Raw genomic sequence first — 16385 nt, forward strand, 5'->3', positions numbered from 1 at the left:
CAATGTCACCTACGATTAACCAACCCTACCGGTGTTACTTTTTGCGGCTCGCTGTGTATGTGTGTTAGACTGGTGACAGGGCAGCCATTTTCCCCGCCTTGATCGCAATGTGCATGTGAAGGAATATTTAATGGATATAATGTCGTCTAATGGCCAATCGGTCCGGCAGGGTCCGGCCAGTGGTGGGTGCTGTTGCTTTTTTGTTGAGTCAAGTCAACGCATTTGTGTCGCGAGTGGCGAGCGAGACGACGGAGACGCGGGTGAGGTGGAATGCAGCCAGGCAAAGGGAAACGTTGGTCCGGAAATTTATTGCTTTAATTAGTTGTTTTTTATGACGATGATTTTACACCTTACCCCACCTGATGGGAGCGGAGGCTAGTGGCTAGTTGTGTTGGGCCGCCGATATCCTAGTGCCGCGGAATAAATGGTATAATTGAATTTTAGTTTCCTTTTTATCGCGCGGCCTAATTTATGCAAATAGATATGAGCCTACGGGTGACTGAAACATACACGCAGAAGGAACGATGAGTGTGTATGTGTGTGTGTGTGCGTAGTCACTAAACGAGGCCATTTGAAATTAAGGATAATTAGCTAATCTAGCCAGAGGGCGATTGAGCGGTCTTCCCAAGGAAACAGGACAACGGAAGACAGCGCACGGGAAAAGCATCGAGCACATAACCCTTAGGAGGTCCTGTTCGAAGCTGAAAGCCCTTTTTTCCGAATGCGTACTGTGTTCCTTAAGGGTGGCCGAAATTATCGTCCATTAGGTAAACGAAACATAAAAAGAATTATGATGTACCTTGGCAGGAAGATAAACGCATGCAGCAAGACATTTGTTTGCCTCACGCGCAAAGGGTCAATTCTTGTATTCCAAAATGGCTCCCCGTTCGGTAGTTGGTGATGAGAACAAACAACCTTAAACAGTGCACATTCAAAAGCCCATTTGGGTGGATTGTTTTCCAGCAAAGGCTTGGCCCCTCCCGACGGGTCCGACGGGGTTTTGTTCTTATCCATTACGGACTGTGAAATTTCGCAATCCCGTACCCACTCATCACCTCGTGCCGGGCGGGCTATCAATTTCACGATTTACCCATTTCATGGCAGCATATCAAAGCCCCACAAACACACTGTACAACGGCACAATTTACAGCCCGTTACGAGGATAATCACGATTTTTCTATTAGACAAATCTCTGTTATTGGCGTGGCTCGGAGGGATCTGTTGCTGGTGGGCAGTGTCCCGCCCTCCACACACACACACACACACACACACACACACACAAGGGGGAGATAGTTTAGGTGTTGAGGTTGGAAAACCGGTAGTTACTGCCTGTCTCCTCCATGTTTAAGAGGAGGAAGAAAAAAGCGGCGAACGGAAGCGCCCGAAAGAGAGGAAAAGTGAGCGCCCGCAGATCGTTATTAGCAGGTCTCACGAATTTATCCCGCGGGCATATCATTGCAATCGGCATCGGACGATGGCACCGACGAGCACGAACCAGGACGAGCATGCAATCCCGGGCAAGAGCAACAGGGATTGTTTGTGTGCCCTCACTAGCTTACCGCACCATTTGCCAGACCGCTTTGCCTCCTTCCCGCTGCCCGATATTTGCATAAATTCATACCGAGAATAACTGCACCCCAAACCCATCCATTTGGAAGGTTTTCATGCAATTCCGCACCTTTAGGCCGGGGCCCGTCGATCGCAGGGCAGCGTTTGCGCTCTCTCGCCATAGTTTGCTAATTAATTTTATTGCATATAATCATACACAATCATTTAGCCGTGGTGGGAAGACGGGCCCAGGCCCCAGCCTCCAGAGGTGGGATCTCAAATGGCATTCACGCAAATTGGCTAGAGAGAGTGTGATTGGGCCGATATGTTAATGTTTATCTTTAATTTGGATTCGTTTGCTTTTGGCAAGCAGGCAGGCAGGCAGGCAGGCAGTTCCATCTCTCTAAACGTTTCATTTATCCGGCAGAAATAACATAGGGGTCCTTACTGCGGCGGACGGTCAAACTCCGGTAGCTGCCGTCCACCGGATGGGAATCGTTCAATTATTGCTCGAATTGGAAATGATAACGTTGCGAGAAATCAAACAGTTTCAGCATAAATGCTGTCCATAACTGCCCTGATCGTACTTCGATCGGGAAGGAGGCAGTTCGGGTGGAAACAATCGGGACCCACCGTCCTGTAATTCTGCAATCGTACACGCGGAGTGAATGGTGGGTTATGTTGAGAGGGTTTTTTATTTCCCTCGTCTGCTGCTGCCTGTGTGCTTTATTTTGAAAGCAATTCAAAAATGGGCATTTTGGCTTTTGGAATGGAAATGAGAGCAAAAGCGCCGTCCACATTCACTCGATCTGCTAATGAATTTAATTGAAGGACACCCGGATTGTGCCTCGGTAGTACATTTAAAGAGAGGTTTAATTAAATTTCGAATCCCGTCCCGTATTGTGAAGTCAGTTTTGTTTTGGCTTGGCCGGCAGATAGCTACACACCAAAGCAACAATTTCATGCAATCGCTCGTGTTGCTTTATTTCAGCTAAAAAATGGCCATTGTGGTGTAACCCTCCGCACTTGGAGGGTCGCAAGGGCAATACAGTTGCTACGCATGGGCGCAGAAATAATCATATCACATTAAGCCAATAAATGATGCAGAACATTTGATTGATTCGATTCCGATGCAAATTGCAAGCAGACGAGGAGGGGTTTCGCTAATAATAGCGAAAAAGTGCGGAATGGAACTGTGTGCCTGTTGTTCTGCGCCTGCGTCTTACATGGACGTTTTTGCTGCACAAGTTGAAGATAACGGATGTGCAGCACCTTATATGTAGCGATCGAAAGGGCGGAAGTTGTGACCCGGCCATTGTGACCACCGACCTCGCACATGTGCCGCTCGTGCATTGAAATAGGGCAGCGCTGCTGCAAGGTCTAGTAACTGTATTTTTTTTTTTCCAAGAACATGCCCCATCTGGCACGTTGTTCTTGCGGAAAGACTAGCGGCGGTAAGCGTTGTGCTAGATGTGTTTGCTTGAGAAATAGATCGAAGAGGATCGTTAACTTTCCACTCAAAAATACCGTTTAATCGTCGCTTGGAGTAATCAGCCACTACTCACTTTCCAACTCAAGTCAATGTCGTATGAAGCTGTTGTATAAAAAACCACCCAAAATCGATCCCACCTTACTCTCGACCCCACCCTACTAACATAACCTTTCAACGTGACTCAGGAAACAACTCGTTAATCTCTCATTTGTCACTGTAATTCATTCGGACCCAGCCGGCATCGGGTTTTCATAAAGGTCCCTCTTAGCACGTAATAGGATTTAAGGCTATTCGTTAGATGCGTCGTCGTCGTCGTCGTCGTTTAAGTCGTTTTGTTTCTTCCTGCCGTCGCGCGATCGATACTAACCAGCTGAATCAAAAGGGTGGGGGATGACCACTTTTTTGTGAAACTCTTTCTTCGTGCTTGGCGAGATGCGTATTTTTAACTTGCTGTTCAATTTAAATGAAAAACTCCCGCCAAGCCCGAACCATAATATAGGCCCCAAATTTGGCCGGTTAACACCCCGGCCCGGAATATAAATGACCGTTTCCCGCGGCCCCCGGAACGCCATTACCGTTGCCGCCTTGCCGCTACAATCCGATCTGAGCCGCGTTCCCGTTCTTGATTTTTGCTCGTGAAAAAGTATAATTTATGTTTCATGTTTTGCCCACTTTTTTTTACTCCCCACACACACACACACTCACGCTCTATAATATGTAGCAACAAATAAAATTATTTTTCTTCGAGTGTGTTGTGTGTGTTTGTGTGTGCGCCTCGCTGTTTCTGTTTCTGTTGTTGCTGGTTAGCAAACAACTATGGCGTGAGCAAATTATTGTGACCATTTTTTCTGTTCCACAAGCACACACACGATCCACCCTGCCAGCTCGCCCAGGAATATAACAAGCCACTCTGCCACCGTTCCTTCCCACACTCTCTCCTGTCGCGCCACACACAGGAGGACGTTGTCGGCGTTGTCGTCCAAGACCTAATTTTTCGTTTCAGTTTTTTTGATTAATTTTCTAAATTATTTTGACAGTTTAATTACCGTCGTTCATATAAATTTCGGTCCTAATCGATTGGGCCGAGGGTGATGATGATGATGATGACGACGACGGCGATGGCGGCGAGGTGTGGTCCACTCCCAGCGCGACCGCGCACAATCAAATCGGGCGGCGGCATTGAGGATTTTAGTCGTCGTCGTTTGTTTTTTTTTGTTTCTGCTGTTTGGTCTCGCTTCTCTCCACTTTTCGCTCCGTCGGCACCGATCTACCTCAACGGGGCCGGCGAAGCCAAACGATGCTCTTAATTTAATCTTGCGAGGGTCAAATATTTGCATATTTAATTAACGATAATCTGTTCCCTCCACGCCATCACCGTTGGCGCGGATCGCTTCTCCCCGCGTTCTTTCGTTCGTTCGCATCCAACCGCGGCACTCGAGGGCCTGCGATCGACGCCTTCCGACGCGTATCAACCGCATATCAGCTGTCAGAACCGAACCAGCACTACTCGAGTCGGCTATCCCTGAATTTTGGACAGTTTTTTCGTTGCACGACAGCACATAAATGGGTATTTGGGAGCGCGATCGTTCGGCACGGCTCAAGATGCTCCAGTGCGCATCGCTAAAGAGCGCTGGCCGATCGCAACCGAGAGCAGTCGCCGCGCAAGAAAGTAATCCGCAAGTCTGGGAGCTACGACATGCGGGAGAGCCACATTTATCAAAACTGAAAATTTAATTATTTCACATCGTAAAGACGACCAAACAGCGGTGAATGTGGAAGCTGCTAGTCTGTGCAGATTTATAGCGAGTATAGATAAAGAGGCTCCGGGGCGACTTCTGTTGCTCCAGCGACTCCAGACAGATAGAGCGTGGCGTCAGAGTATTTAAGATAGCGGTGGAATGTAAGGCATCCTCAAATGGTTTCATTTGCCGAATTGTTGTTTTGTTAGCCACGCATGTTAGAATGTAAACGATGTTGTTTTGCGTTGATTGTGAAGTGGTTGGCTGTGGATAATGTTAGCCACAGTACAAAGATCTGTGACAGTCCCTTGCACACCGTCGATCGAGCATCGATCGAGCAGATTGCCTCGACTGGAACCTAATAATCATGATTGGAAACGTGATCATCATCCAATTGGAGCAGAATCTCACACACTTGCTATCTTCTGGGCCCTGCTACATCTCCCTTGCTTCCCTCGACTGCATCTGATCCAGCGATGAGACAGCTTGCGACATAAAATCCCACGGTCTGACATGACATCGTGGCTATCGAGGGGAGATCGGAAAGCAATCAAGAATCCGAGGGTTACAAGTTCCGGAACATCGGCGGCGAGGCGAAAGCGCTCAGACACTCCGTGCGCACACAAGGGACAGGACACAGGTGGGACCCACGGACAGTCAGACACAGACGATCGAGCGGTAAAGATGGAACCCAAAACGGAAACGGACAGAACCGCTGGCTGGAGAGGGCAAGCAGGTTCTTTTCTTATCGCCGCATGTGCCTCTTTTCAATCCGGGCGCCAGTCGGCGGCACTGAGTTGCCGAGATTCTACGAACCACACGACAAGATTTGGATGTTCGATAAGATGACACTAAACACGTTTATCGGTGACACGAGCCACTTTGCCACGGCTACCAAGCGGTTCAATTTCGACACGCCTGCACTGGCCGGTGGATGGGTTTTATGGGAGAAACGTTTTGTTTTGACCGATGAGACACCGTTGCTGTCGGGTTGCATAAGAAGAAACTTCAATCATGTCCTGGGAGCGCGTTTATGGGTATCAAATGTCTCTGGTGCAAAGAATTGCAACGCTCAAAAAGTGGGTAAATGTACGGCCATTCTAGCACAAAAGCAACTCCGATTTGCGAAGGTGGAGTTTTCCGGATAAATTATCTCTAATTGTAAACACTCGAGGGGATCGGTTTGGAACTCGTTTTGTGGCAGTGTATCATTCCCTTCTTGCCGAGCGAGAGCATCAAACACGGACATGAACGTTTGAAGGCAATCGCCGAATCCCACAACATTCGGCTTCCTGCTAATTACTCTCCACTGAGAGAAGCCTCCGTCGCCTGCGGGTCAGTTCGTCCAAGTCGCCGAGACGAATTCCACCACCGCTCGACCGGAAATCACGTAGGTGGTAACATTATCACTCATTAATTACGGTCTAATCTAATAATACTAAATTATATGTCTTCAGGGGTATCTTCGTCTCGATGGCGCACCTAACCTGCTGTTTTCATCATCTTCCCGATCGTGATCTTGCTGTGTGATCGTGGCAAGCGACCCTGGAATTGGGCAGATTGTATGTATGTGTTGGTTATACAGCTCTGGACCGAAAGCGTAACAAATACATGTTTTGTGGTTGCAGTTTCTGTTGTTGCCCGAGATGAACAAGATAAAGGTGGTGAAGTATGCGAGGTCGTTATACAAATTCACTCCCAAACAAGCTTAATCACCCCGGGAGACGGTTCATACCACTTTCGCATTTCGCCAAACGTGACAGCTTCGCACTTTGGATTGGGAAAACGTTTTGACAGCACGCGTGCAGTGCAACTCATCTCGGCGATCGCGCCCGTTCACTCCATCCGTGCCTTCATTAGGCCGTGCGTTTGGGCGGAATCTCTGCTCACGACCTCTCGCGCATCGCGTTACAGAATCGGACCGCGTTAATGGTTCCATTACAAGCGCTTAATGTTTGCTCATGATATTAATCGCCTCCGCTGTCGGACGGAAGGCTCTCATGGGGGGAAAAAAGCAACACGATCGTGCTAGTAAGGGCAAACTGAAGCTTTCACGCTACTTGTCTGAATGTTTTTTTTGTGTACGGGGAAGAGTGTTCGCAACGGGAGAGCCACCAGGATTTCCATTCGAATCAGTCGTAGGCAATCACACACACACTCATTTGCACACAAGACAGTGACATAAACGCGTTACTGAAACGAACCTTTCGGTCACGGTCCTATCAATCCGATGACGCCAGTTGGAAGACAGCTCGGAAACAAACATCTCACGATCGTAATCGGGGTGGGCCATCGTGAAAAGCGTTGCTAATCAGGCGGTAGGAACGGTGTCAGAGTGCGAAGTACGAGCTCTACGTTGGGCAGGGTTCAGACGCATCAGGTTCAGGCCTTTGCTTCTTCCCACAGCCACCAAGGGGACCACCCTGGTAGAGGTTCTAATCAAATTTATATCATTATTTATCGTAAACATTTGATCGTTTGTGCTGTGGGCTGTAAACGACTCAATGAGCCGTGTGTGAGTGTTTTGGAGGGCCGTTTGTTGGAGGCCTTACGTTTCGCTTGAGTGGCGCTGACAGATACGCATTTAGTTAAACAAATGAAACTCCCAAATACTGTTCGCTGCAGCTTGGGGAGTTGGGAATTGAAAGTAAGATCTTATCCCATTCTCAGGCTATACCGAGTTTGAGAAGACAGTGTTGCTTGACTGAGTGATTGATGGATTCATGCTGACGTTTGATGAAATGCTGATAAAACGATATTTTGTTCTGGAATTCTGGATTTCAAACCTGGTTGATTGTGCTTAAACCTGTAAAATAGGAATGCCTTTGTCTTTTTCTTGTCTGGAACACACGCACGGGCGAGAGATTCGTTCATAATCTTCACGAAGATCGGCCACATGATCACCTTAGCCGAACTTTAAAATCAATTTCGATGACAAATTGCGGCTAAACCAACATGAAGCTCGTGTTTGTCGGCGCTCGCAATCAACCTTCCACAACAGCGAGCAGCCCCAGAGCAAATAAACCGCTAATAGGCGCCCCAAAACGGCATACTTTACAACCCGATTAGCCCGTCCGAAACAGCGGCCCGAAGGGGACACAGCGGACGATCGCAAGGCGATCAATAATTTAAAATCAATCCAGAGAATTACTTTAAGCGTGCGTAGCTAAAGTTATTACCCACCAAAGCGCTCTTTCGAGCCGTGGAGTCCTTCTTCCACACCGTATGGCTGGGTAATTGGTTTTCCGCGAGCAGGACGCCGGCTTGGGCGTCTTTATGTAAACCGATCCGGTGCGCCGTGGGCAGAAGCTCGGAAAGACAAAAAGAATGCCGAATATCATTCCACCGGTGGTGGCGGATGCGCCGCGCATCATAAACAATGGGGAAGAATAGAGCGAGAATTAGTTTCGATTATGTATTTATGAGTCGCATTCCCTCCCCATGCTTCTCTCCCTGCTCGGTCAGGTTCGTCGTCTTTCGGCCGAAAATGCCGATTGATCGAAGAATTGTCTTTACTGGCGCAAAAGAAATCGAGCCTCGACGTGTGTGCCGTTTGTATGGAACCACTCACACACAAACTCGAAACACAAGCTCGGTGGATGAAATCGAAAACGTCCCACAAAGGGAGAGAGCGAGAGAGAGAGGGCACACGGTGTGAGGAACGATAAAAATTATGTGTTTTGAGCGCAGCATGGTGCTTTTGTTAATCTAATTCACCCCGGGAGTCCACTGACTGGCTGGTTGGCTGGCTGGCTGGCCCAGGATGTTTGGGCCTTTTTGTTTCCTTTTCCTTTTTTCCTCTGCACAGGTCTTCGAGCGCGCGCGTGTGTGTGTGTGTCGGTCTCACAGGCCGACTAACGATGTCCATGGATCCGCTAATCACCTGTTGCACTCGATTCGGGGGTTCGGCGTCTCTTTCGAGGTTTCGAGAGTCGCTTGTATGCAGGTCACGTTTGCGACCGGTGCCCCATAGCCGGTCCGGTACGAAAAAAAAACGAGCCTCAAAATTATTGCTAACGAGTCCCCGCATTCGAGCTTCGGGGTCGAAATTCCCAGTATCACTCCGCTAATCGGCCGCCGACAAGATGTGCGTTGCGTTAGATTCTTATCTAGGGACTGGCGAGCTGTGAAAACCGACCGCGCACGGGGCTCTCGTATATGCAATATTAATTGATTTGTAAATCGCCAACGACAAATACACACACACACACACACACACACCCGGGAATGCAACGCAGCTGCGCGGGAATTCCATTCACACCCCGAGCGGCGAAAATGGGGAAGATATTTTTCGGAGCTAATGACGCGCCCGGAAGAACTCATTCATTTCGAGTGCAAATGAGGCCCATGTACCACACTTACTGTCCCGTGTGTCACCTTCTAATTGCCTTGCGAAAAGAAATAAACACATTCTGTTTGAGTCCGTGTGTGTGTGTGTGTGCTGTTTCAAAATGGGGAAAATTATTGCAAGTAGTTAACCAGCCGACCAACAAGTACACCCCAAAAGAAGCCATAAACAAGCGATTGCTGGGCACAAATTGTAGCCTCGGTCCGGCTGCCCACGCTTGCGTGTGCATAAAGGCGCTGGAAGGCGTCGCTGTGCCGGACGGTCGCCATTGTTGCTTGCTTTTGGCTTTTGGGGGGTGAGAAAAACAACGCCATCATCACCATCCTCGTTTGCGGTTTGTGCTCCACTGCAACACCAAGTCTCCCGCTGCGTGAGAGTGTGTTTACATAAAAGTGAGCATACCTATATACAGATATTCCTTCGCCTTCGTTCTCCGTGGTCGTGGTGCTAGTTGAGAGAACGCTACAAGGGCTTTGCGCGAATGTGAATTCAATAATGATAATATTGGTTTTAAGTGTTTACGGACCATAAATCAGGATGTGGTAAATTGGATACTCCCTCGCGCAGCCACTCGAGGGCAAAGTTTGGCACACCGATGGGGAGTGCAAGGACTTTGGGACACGCCGTCGTACCGGTTTGAGGACGCACGCGCTCGGTACGAGTCGAGTTTTCCCAGGGCTCCGGTGGGGCGACCGTGTTAATTGCACCAATCAGCTGCCAGGCCCTGAAGGCACCTGAATGCGAAGGAACGTCAATTACCAGGCGCACTACCATCACCACCATCGCAACCGCCAGTAAAGATATGACTGACCTCTTACCGAGAACGACCATCGCCGGGAGTCATTTGCGCTCGGGTAACGAGTGAACGCGCTTCCTGATGGAGCGCGGACACTTACTGAGGCTTTTTATCGTTGTTTAATGAATCTTAAAGAGGGTCTTTCAACAAAGTAGTAGATTCTAGCCTGTCCAGACGCTTCCACAGCTCAGGTCTTGTAGAAGCTTGCTGTTCGGTTGCTTTATGCTAAAAGAAGCACTTTCCTTGGAGTGTGACCAACGCCATCACCATGGAGATAATGATCTTCGTTTTTAAGAGAGCGAGAGTGAATGAGTTGCTCATGAAGGTTTTATAACTCTACCGAATCTTTTAAGAAATTTAGGGTTTCGATTGTTGAGATGTTTTCACTTTAATTAACCCAATAAAATCGTGAGTCTTCCTTAAATGTCCCTCCAAGTTAAGGTTCTTCTTGGAGGCTTTTGGTTTGTGCCCTTTTGTTGGTCCGTATCGATCCACAAAGTGAATGTGATTTTCTTCATTTCGTCTTTTATGCAATCCCAAATCCAATGCTGAAGGTCGCTTTTGTCTCCCTTTTTTTGCTGTTTTGGCGGGAGGGTTTCCAATCCATCATCGAATAATCATCGCGTGCAGTGCGAACCCCGTAGCATATGATCATTGTTATTCCCTGCTGCAACGGGTCTCCTTCTCGGTTCCAGAAATGGTTTCCGGACGCAAAATTATAAACTCCCCATTGCATTGCCCCAAAAAAGAAAAACAAAACAAAGCATCAAAAAAGCACACAGAGACAGACCGTGGTACCGTACCCCTCCCGAGGTGGTGACCGTGGCGAGCAGCGACACGAAAAATGCACCAGAGTGCCCATTCCGTTCGATTCTGGGAACGACATTAAAGTAATTGAAAAGTACGGCCGAGGCACGTTTGTGGCATCTCGAAGCGTCGACCATTCGTACCGGACCGAGTCGTCATCTTCATCCCCCGTGAATCATCGATCCCTTTTGCTTGCGCTGCGGACTTTTATTAAATTATCATCACGCTAAATGTTGTGTTTGTGTATGTCTTTCGATTTGTCCGCAATTCGAATGCTCACAGTCTCTTTCTCTCTCTCTCTCGGTGTGTCTCTGTGTGCCACGATTGTCGAGTGTTTGTACGATAATTCCTTAATGGCGGCCCTGTCGGGCAGAACCACCGCCAGTCCCGTGTTTGTTGCGATTGTTGCGCACGATTTCCTACTTTAAATTGCGTGCGCTCTTTGCGCCCGGCCTGTCCCAGAAAGCGTGTAGCATCCTCTGCGTAGAAGAGAGTAGTAATTTGGCGTAATTCAATTTTGCCTCATCTTTTAACCGCTTCCGCTGTGCTGTGTCTTTCTTCCCTCTTTTGCAGGTTTGGTTCCAGAACCGGCGGGCAAAATGGCGCAAACAGGAAAAGGTTGGACCGCAGGGACATCCGTACAATCCGTACCTGGCGAGCGCGGGCCAGGTCCCGTCGGCGACCGTCGTCGCCCCGTCGCTGCCGCCGAACCCGTTCAGCCATCTTGGCTTCAACCTGCGCAAACCGTTCGATGCGGCGAGTTTGGCCGCGTTCCGCTATCCATCGCTCGGTGGCAGCCACATGCTGCCGTCCGCCTACTTCAACCAGTTCCACCGGTAAGTGTCCACGGAGTTCGCTTCTCCACCCGGAACCCTTTACCCTTACCGACGAACACTGATCCAAATTTTCTTCTCTCGTTCCCCCGTTCTCTCCCGTTCAAAGTGTCTCACCGTTATCTTCCTTCGTTGACGAATTTTGCAGAGCGCCACCGCCACCGCTGCTGCCACCGGGCGTCGGTACGTTCTACACCCCGTCCGCCTCCTTCCAGACGCTGCTGGCGAACATTTCCGCGGCCCAGCGAGCGCCCCCCGCCATGCCCTCGAAGCCACCGACGTCCGGGGTGGACTATATGCCACCGGGACCGCCGGGCATACCGCCACCGCCGCCGCCCGGTTCCCAGGTGCCTACGTCGCCCGCCTCACCGCCCATCTCGCCGACCGCCCTGCCGCCCGTCGTGCCAGTTCCTCAGGCCGCACTGCCGGCTCCACCGCAGCCACCGCCGGGGTCGGCGTCACCACCGCAGGCCGACCGGCGCAGTTCGTCGATCGCCGCGCTGAGGCTGAAGGCCCGGGAGCACGAGCTGCGGTTGGAGATGCTCCGCCAGAACGGACACAGTGATATCTTAAGCTAGGCAAAACAGCACTAAACCCACCAGGCGAGCAGACGCACAAAGATCACGTGTAGTTGTTTTGTACTTAAAGTAAGCCGATCGTAAGTGATCGTGAGCCACACAGCTAGAAGCAATAGAATCAAACCTGGAAACTCTGTACTCAATAGAATAAGCGAAGCATTCCAACCCGATCCGGCCTGCATTTCGGCCAAACACAGGTCGACATCATTAGGACACTCAATTAATCAAATTGGAACGGGGAATGGGGTCCACCAGCAAACACGCATCGGGTGGCACGGTCCAAATTAAGTCTTCGGGCAGGCTGCCCTCCCGAACACCCGATCCCCGACAATCAAATCTCGCTTTCTCGTATGATACAACCTTCCTTCCCTGCCTTGTTTTGGACAAGATTTCTCGTAAGACACTCCTATAATTACTCGTTTCCCGGGAAGTAGAGGGAATCCGGCGCTCGCTCACCCCGAGGGCGATACGGCTTCTGTATTGCTGCGTGCCATCGTGCTAGCGTGACAAACGTCAACAGCACAGTGGTCACTTTCTGTGTCCGTGAGCGAACGTTGTAAATTGCCGCAAATTACACAACACATTTCGGGACCTTCCAGCCAGTTCGATTTCAATGAAACGTCATCTAGACACGTCACCGACTGAGTCGGCGAGTCGAGCGTGTCCATGAATGAAACTCCTAAACTCCACTCCACGAAATCCACTCCGCCAGTACCCAAAAACCTTCCGCTGCCGAATCATTTACGTTTTAATGCCAACCGATGCTGCCGCCGGTCTTTTGATAGCGTATTTTTCGCATTCGCAACGTTATGATTATAACCATTATCACCATGCGATTCGGCAGTGGGCTTCCCGAATGGAGCGCGATTCGGACCCGGGATGCAGGGCAGAAACGTTAATGAAAGATGGAGTCTTCTTTGGGGGAGGGGGAGGTAACCGGGGAACAGCTTCTGGTTTTCCGCACTGATGCGCTCTGGATGGCCGACTGCCCGGAAGCAATCTGGCACACGAAATAGGAACCTGAGCGAGTGCGGGCTGGCAGGGGAGTTAATTTTCATTTTCATTCTAAAAATGCCTTTGCTGATGGACTCATCGTTGCAGAGCGAATCAAAAGTTTCTTAATTAATGGAGCGAAATAGCGCCCGAAAATCCGACGGTTTCAAGGACTCAAGGTTGAAATACAAATTCCTCTTTTAGCAGAATCGTATAAATCACAGCCCAGGAAGATGAAAAAGAGAAGAAGATCCCTTATTTTGAAGAGACGGAATGGTGTACAAAGCAAATTGGCTCTAGTTTTATCGTACTTTACCTAAAAGTGTTGATACTTTAATTCCTTACTTAACTTCAAGACCCTACGCGATAGTGTCAGTAGCAGTAGAAAGCTCAATTTGAGTGCATTAAGCATAGTAGAAAAAGCAAGCGTAATGGAGAGTACTTAAAAAGTGTACATAAAAGCGTGATGAGCCGATCGTCGACGATCGAACATGACCACAAAGTGTACCAGTGTAGTAGCAGTGCTTAGCTTTTATTGTAGCCAGTTAGCCAATGCGCGCCGTACTATTATTATCATCCTTTTACTCCGAGAAGATTGTAAATAGATTGAAATGTCACGCGCGTATGCGTATTTGGTTGAACAGTAGTGGTAAGTTGTTTTTGATTGCTGAAAAAATAAACTATTTAAAGAAACAAAAAAGTATAACACAAGTCCGAGTGTGTGTCTGTTTTTTTTTCTTATTGAAAGTGTACTTGAATGAGTGTCCGAAAACGATAACTTATTTGTTAAATGAAGCAGCAAACCCTCCACCAATAACCATTCTCCACTCGCTCCGGTTGATTAATGCTGCCCATTAACAGTAAATTAAACAAGCAAATCGGCTCCCCAGCATCGCCCCGAGGGGCAGCGTTTTAATTGAATTTCTGGAAACCTCCAGCCACTGGGTTGTGTCAAATTTTGAGTCCGCGTCGATGAGGTGCTGACACTTTTCCTCTGTGCCCGTCCGTCCGTCCGTCTGTCCATCCCAGACTCTGGGTTTCCATTTGCTCTAATGAAAAGCAAAGCAGCACAACCTTCGCGAGAAGCACAAGAAACCGACCACAACGAGCCAGGAAAAATGGGGACGTTATTCAATTAAAAAGAAATATTGCGCTTGTATCGTTAAGGTCCCCGGACGGCACGCGGATACCCCCCCCCCCCACTCCTCGAAAAAAGGTTAACCCCTTAATTGAATTTCTTCAAGATCCATCCCAATCGCTCCACAAGGAAGCGTTTTTCATGCTGACGTCCTATCGCGCTTCCTTGCGTGGCGCGCGCGTTTTCGGTGGGTGGGTGACTTTTCAAAAACAATAATACGTGATTGCCATTTTCCACCGTCATAATTAATGCTGGCCAGCCCCCGTGCTCCAGCTTCCTCGGCTTCCCTTTGTGCGCGTTCAATCATTGAATCAAACCCGGCGCAGAAGTGGCATGAAGGATCGGTTTAATAGCAACACGGAAGAGACATGTACGCCTGTGCTTGAGCTAGAGTTGAACGCGTTCACATACATTGTGCCATAGATTTGTAACCGAGCCGACGCGCTGAATCGAAACAGACCGCTGGAATCATTCTCGATTCATAAATCATAAACACACACAGCCCCTTCTTGACGCCCGCGGAGTGCGCGGGAGTGGCGAGCAGACAAAAGCAGCTACGCTGTTGAGATTTCAGACAATTATCATTAAAATCAATTAAAACCCGTCGACATCTACCTCACGATTTTCGCTCACGCTGCACGTCTGCGCAGAAAAAGGGAGAGAGAGAGCGAGAGGGAACACACGAGAAAAGGAAAGAGACGAAGCGGTTTGAGGCGTTTCTTAAGGATTTATATGTTTTCCTTAACAAGCGTAGCGGAAGCCAGCAGAAGCTGTGCTGAACTTTCAACGAGCTTCAGGCGACGAACCCGGGACGACGTCGGGAGGGCGCCGTGTTTCATGCAGCATAACAAGCGCAACGGTTGGTCCGGAATATGTTTCCATACCACCAGTCCCACCATTGCCGTCCCTGTCATACCCGATCGCGCGAGACAGTGGAGTCATGGAGCTGTCAAAAAATTAATTATAAACAAATGTTCCAGCATACTTCGTTAGACGTTGCACATTAGGGGCTGTGGAATGTTGTTGTGCCGATGCTGGCAGAAATGCTTCTCGTTTCGGTTGTTGCTTGATGCTGTGATGTGCTGGGAAACAGAAAAGAAGAAACTATGATGGAAAGTGTTACAAATGAGATTAGATGGATGAATATTCGGTATTTGTGTGTATGTCCAATAGGAACGAAGAGATCATTGGAATGTTCAATTAAGTTTTTTTAACTATTACGACCTAGCGATTCTAAATTCTAGCACATTCATTAAATTTTTACTTAATACACATTTGAAGAATTCAATTTTATAGCAAATATTGATTTCACGATCACCAGTTCGTAACAGTTTGTTGATCGTGAGCATCGCCATTCTCGTGGACCTTCTCCCCAAACCCGAACCTAGTTCCAGCAAAATCAGCTCAACCGCACGACGGAAGTGTACCTGCTGAGCGTTGCCGTAAATCACACTCCTAAATACGGGTTTATGGCAAGCATATTAAGAGAAATACATTTAATTTTGTTTTAATTTCTTTTGCTCTTCCTCCCTCGCTCGTGTCCATCCGTTCCGCTGCAGTGTTCGGCACAGCCCCACAGGTTTACGAGTTGGCACAATACGTGGCATGATTCGTGGACCCATCAACCATCAAGCACAGTCCTTGGGAATCATGGACTTTGAGTCTCACGCACCAGGAAACTTTACTCATCAACTACACACAAACGCACACATACATAAAAAAGACACTCAGAGCAACAGTTTCAGCGGATAAAAGGAGAGTAAACAGCGTGGAAGAGAGCGTTTCGGGTTTTATTCCCTCCTTAAATCACTGCGCGCGCGCGCACACACACACACCCAAGCGGAGCGAAGGATTTGCTTTGCCTTTTTAATGCTTCATAAAAGCGCGATTCGATTTGAGACGGAGGGAAAATATGGAAATATGATTAAAAAAGCGGACAGAGATTTAGAACCCCACACACACAAATAAAAACCCATGTGTCCCCAGTGAGGGATCTCGAGTTTTACGAGCGCTTGATCGAGGCGGCCGCAGTACGCAACAAACTGCGCAACGCGCGAGGCTGCGGGTTCTAGCCCGAGCCCAACTCCCACCAACGCATCAATGCATACAAAGT

General features: G+C 48.8%; 1 protein-coding gene across 2 annotated transcripts in view; it reads left to right on the plus strand.

The window, feature by feature from the left end:
• Positions 1 to 13845, plus strand: part of LOC120956008 (homeobox protein aristaless) — a 63970-nt gene extending 50125 nt beyond the window's left edge. Inside the window, exons 4-5 of one of the 2 annotated variants that reach the window (XM_040377343.2) lie at positions 11304 to 11566; positions 11712 to 13845. In XM_040377343.2, the coding sequence (XP_040233277.1) occupies positions 11304 to 11566; positions 11712 to 12141 (693 nt within the window). In that variant the 3' untranslated portion in view covers positions 12142 to 13845. Of the gene's footprint in view, positions 1 to 11303; positions 11567 to 11672 lie in introns of both variants that reach the window. The other variant, XM_040377342.2, reaches the window with a different exon arrangement.
• The last annotated feature ends 2540 nt before the right edge of the window (positions 13846 to 16385 follow it).

The sequence above is a fragment of the Anopheles coluzzii genome, chromosome 3, assembly GCF_943734685.1.
Source record: "Anopheles coluzzii chromosome 3, AcolN3, whole genome shotgun sequence".
NCBI lineage: Eukaryota > Metazoa > Arthropoda > Insecta > Diptera > Culicidae > Anopheles > Anopheles coluzzii.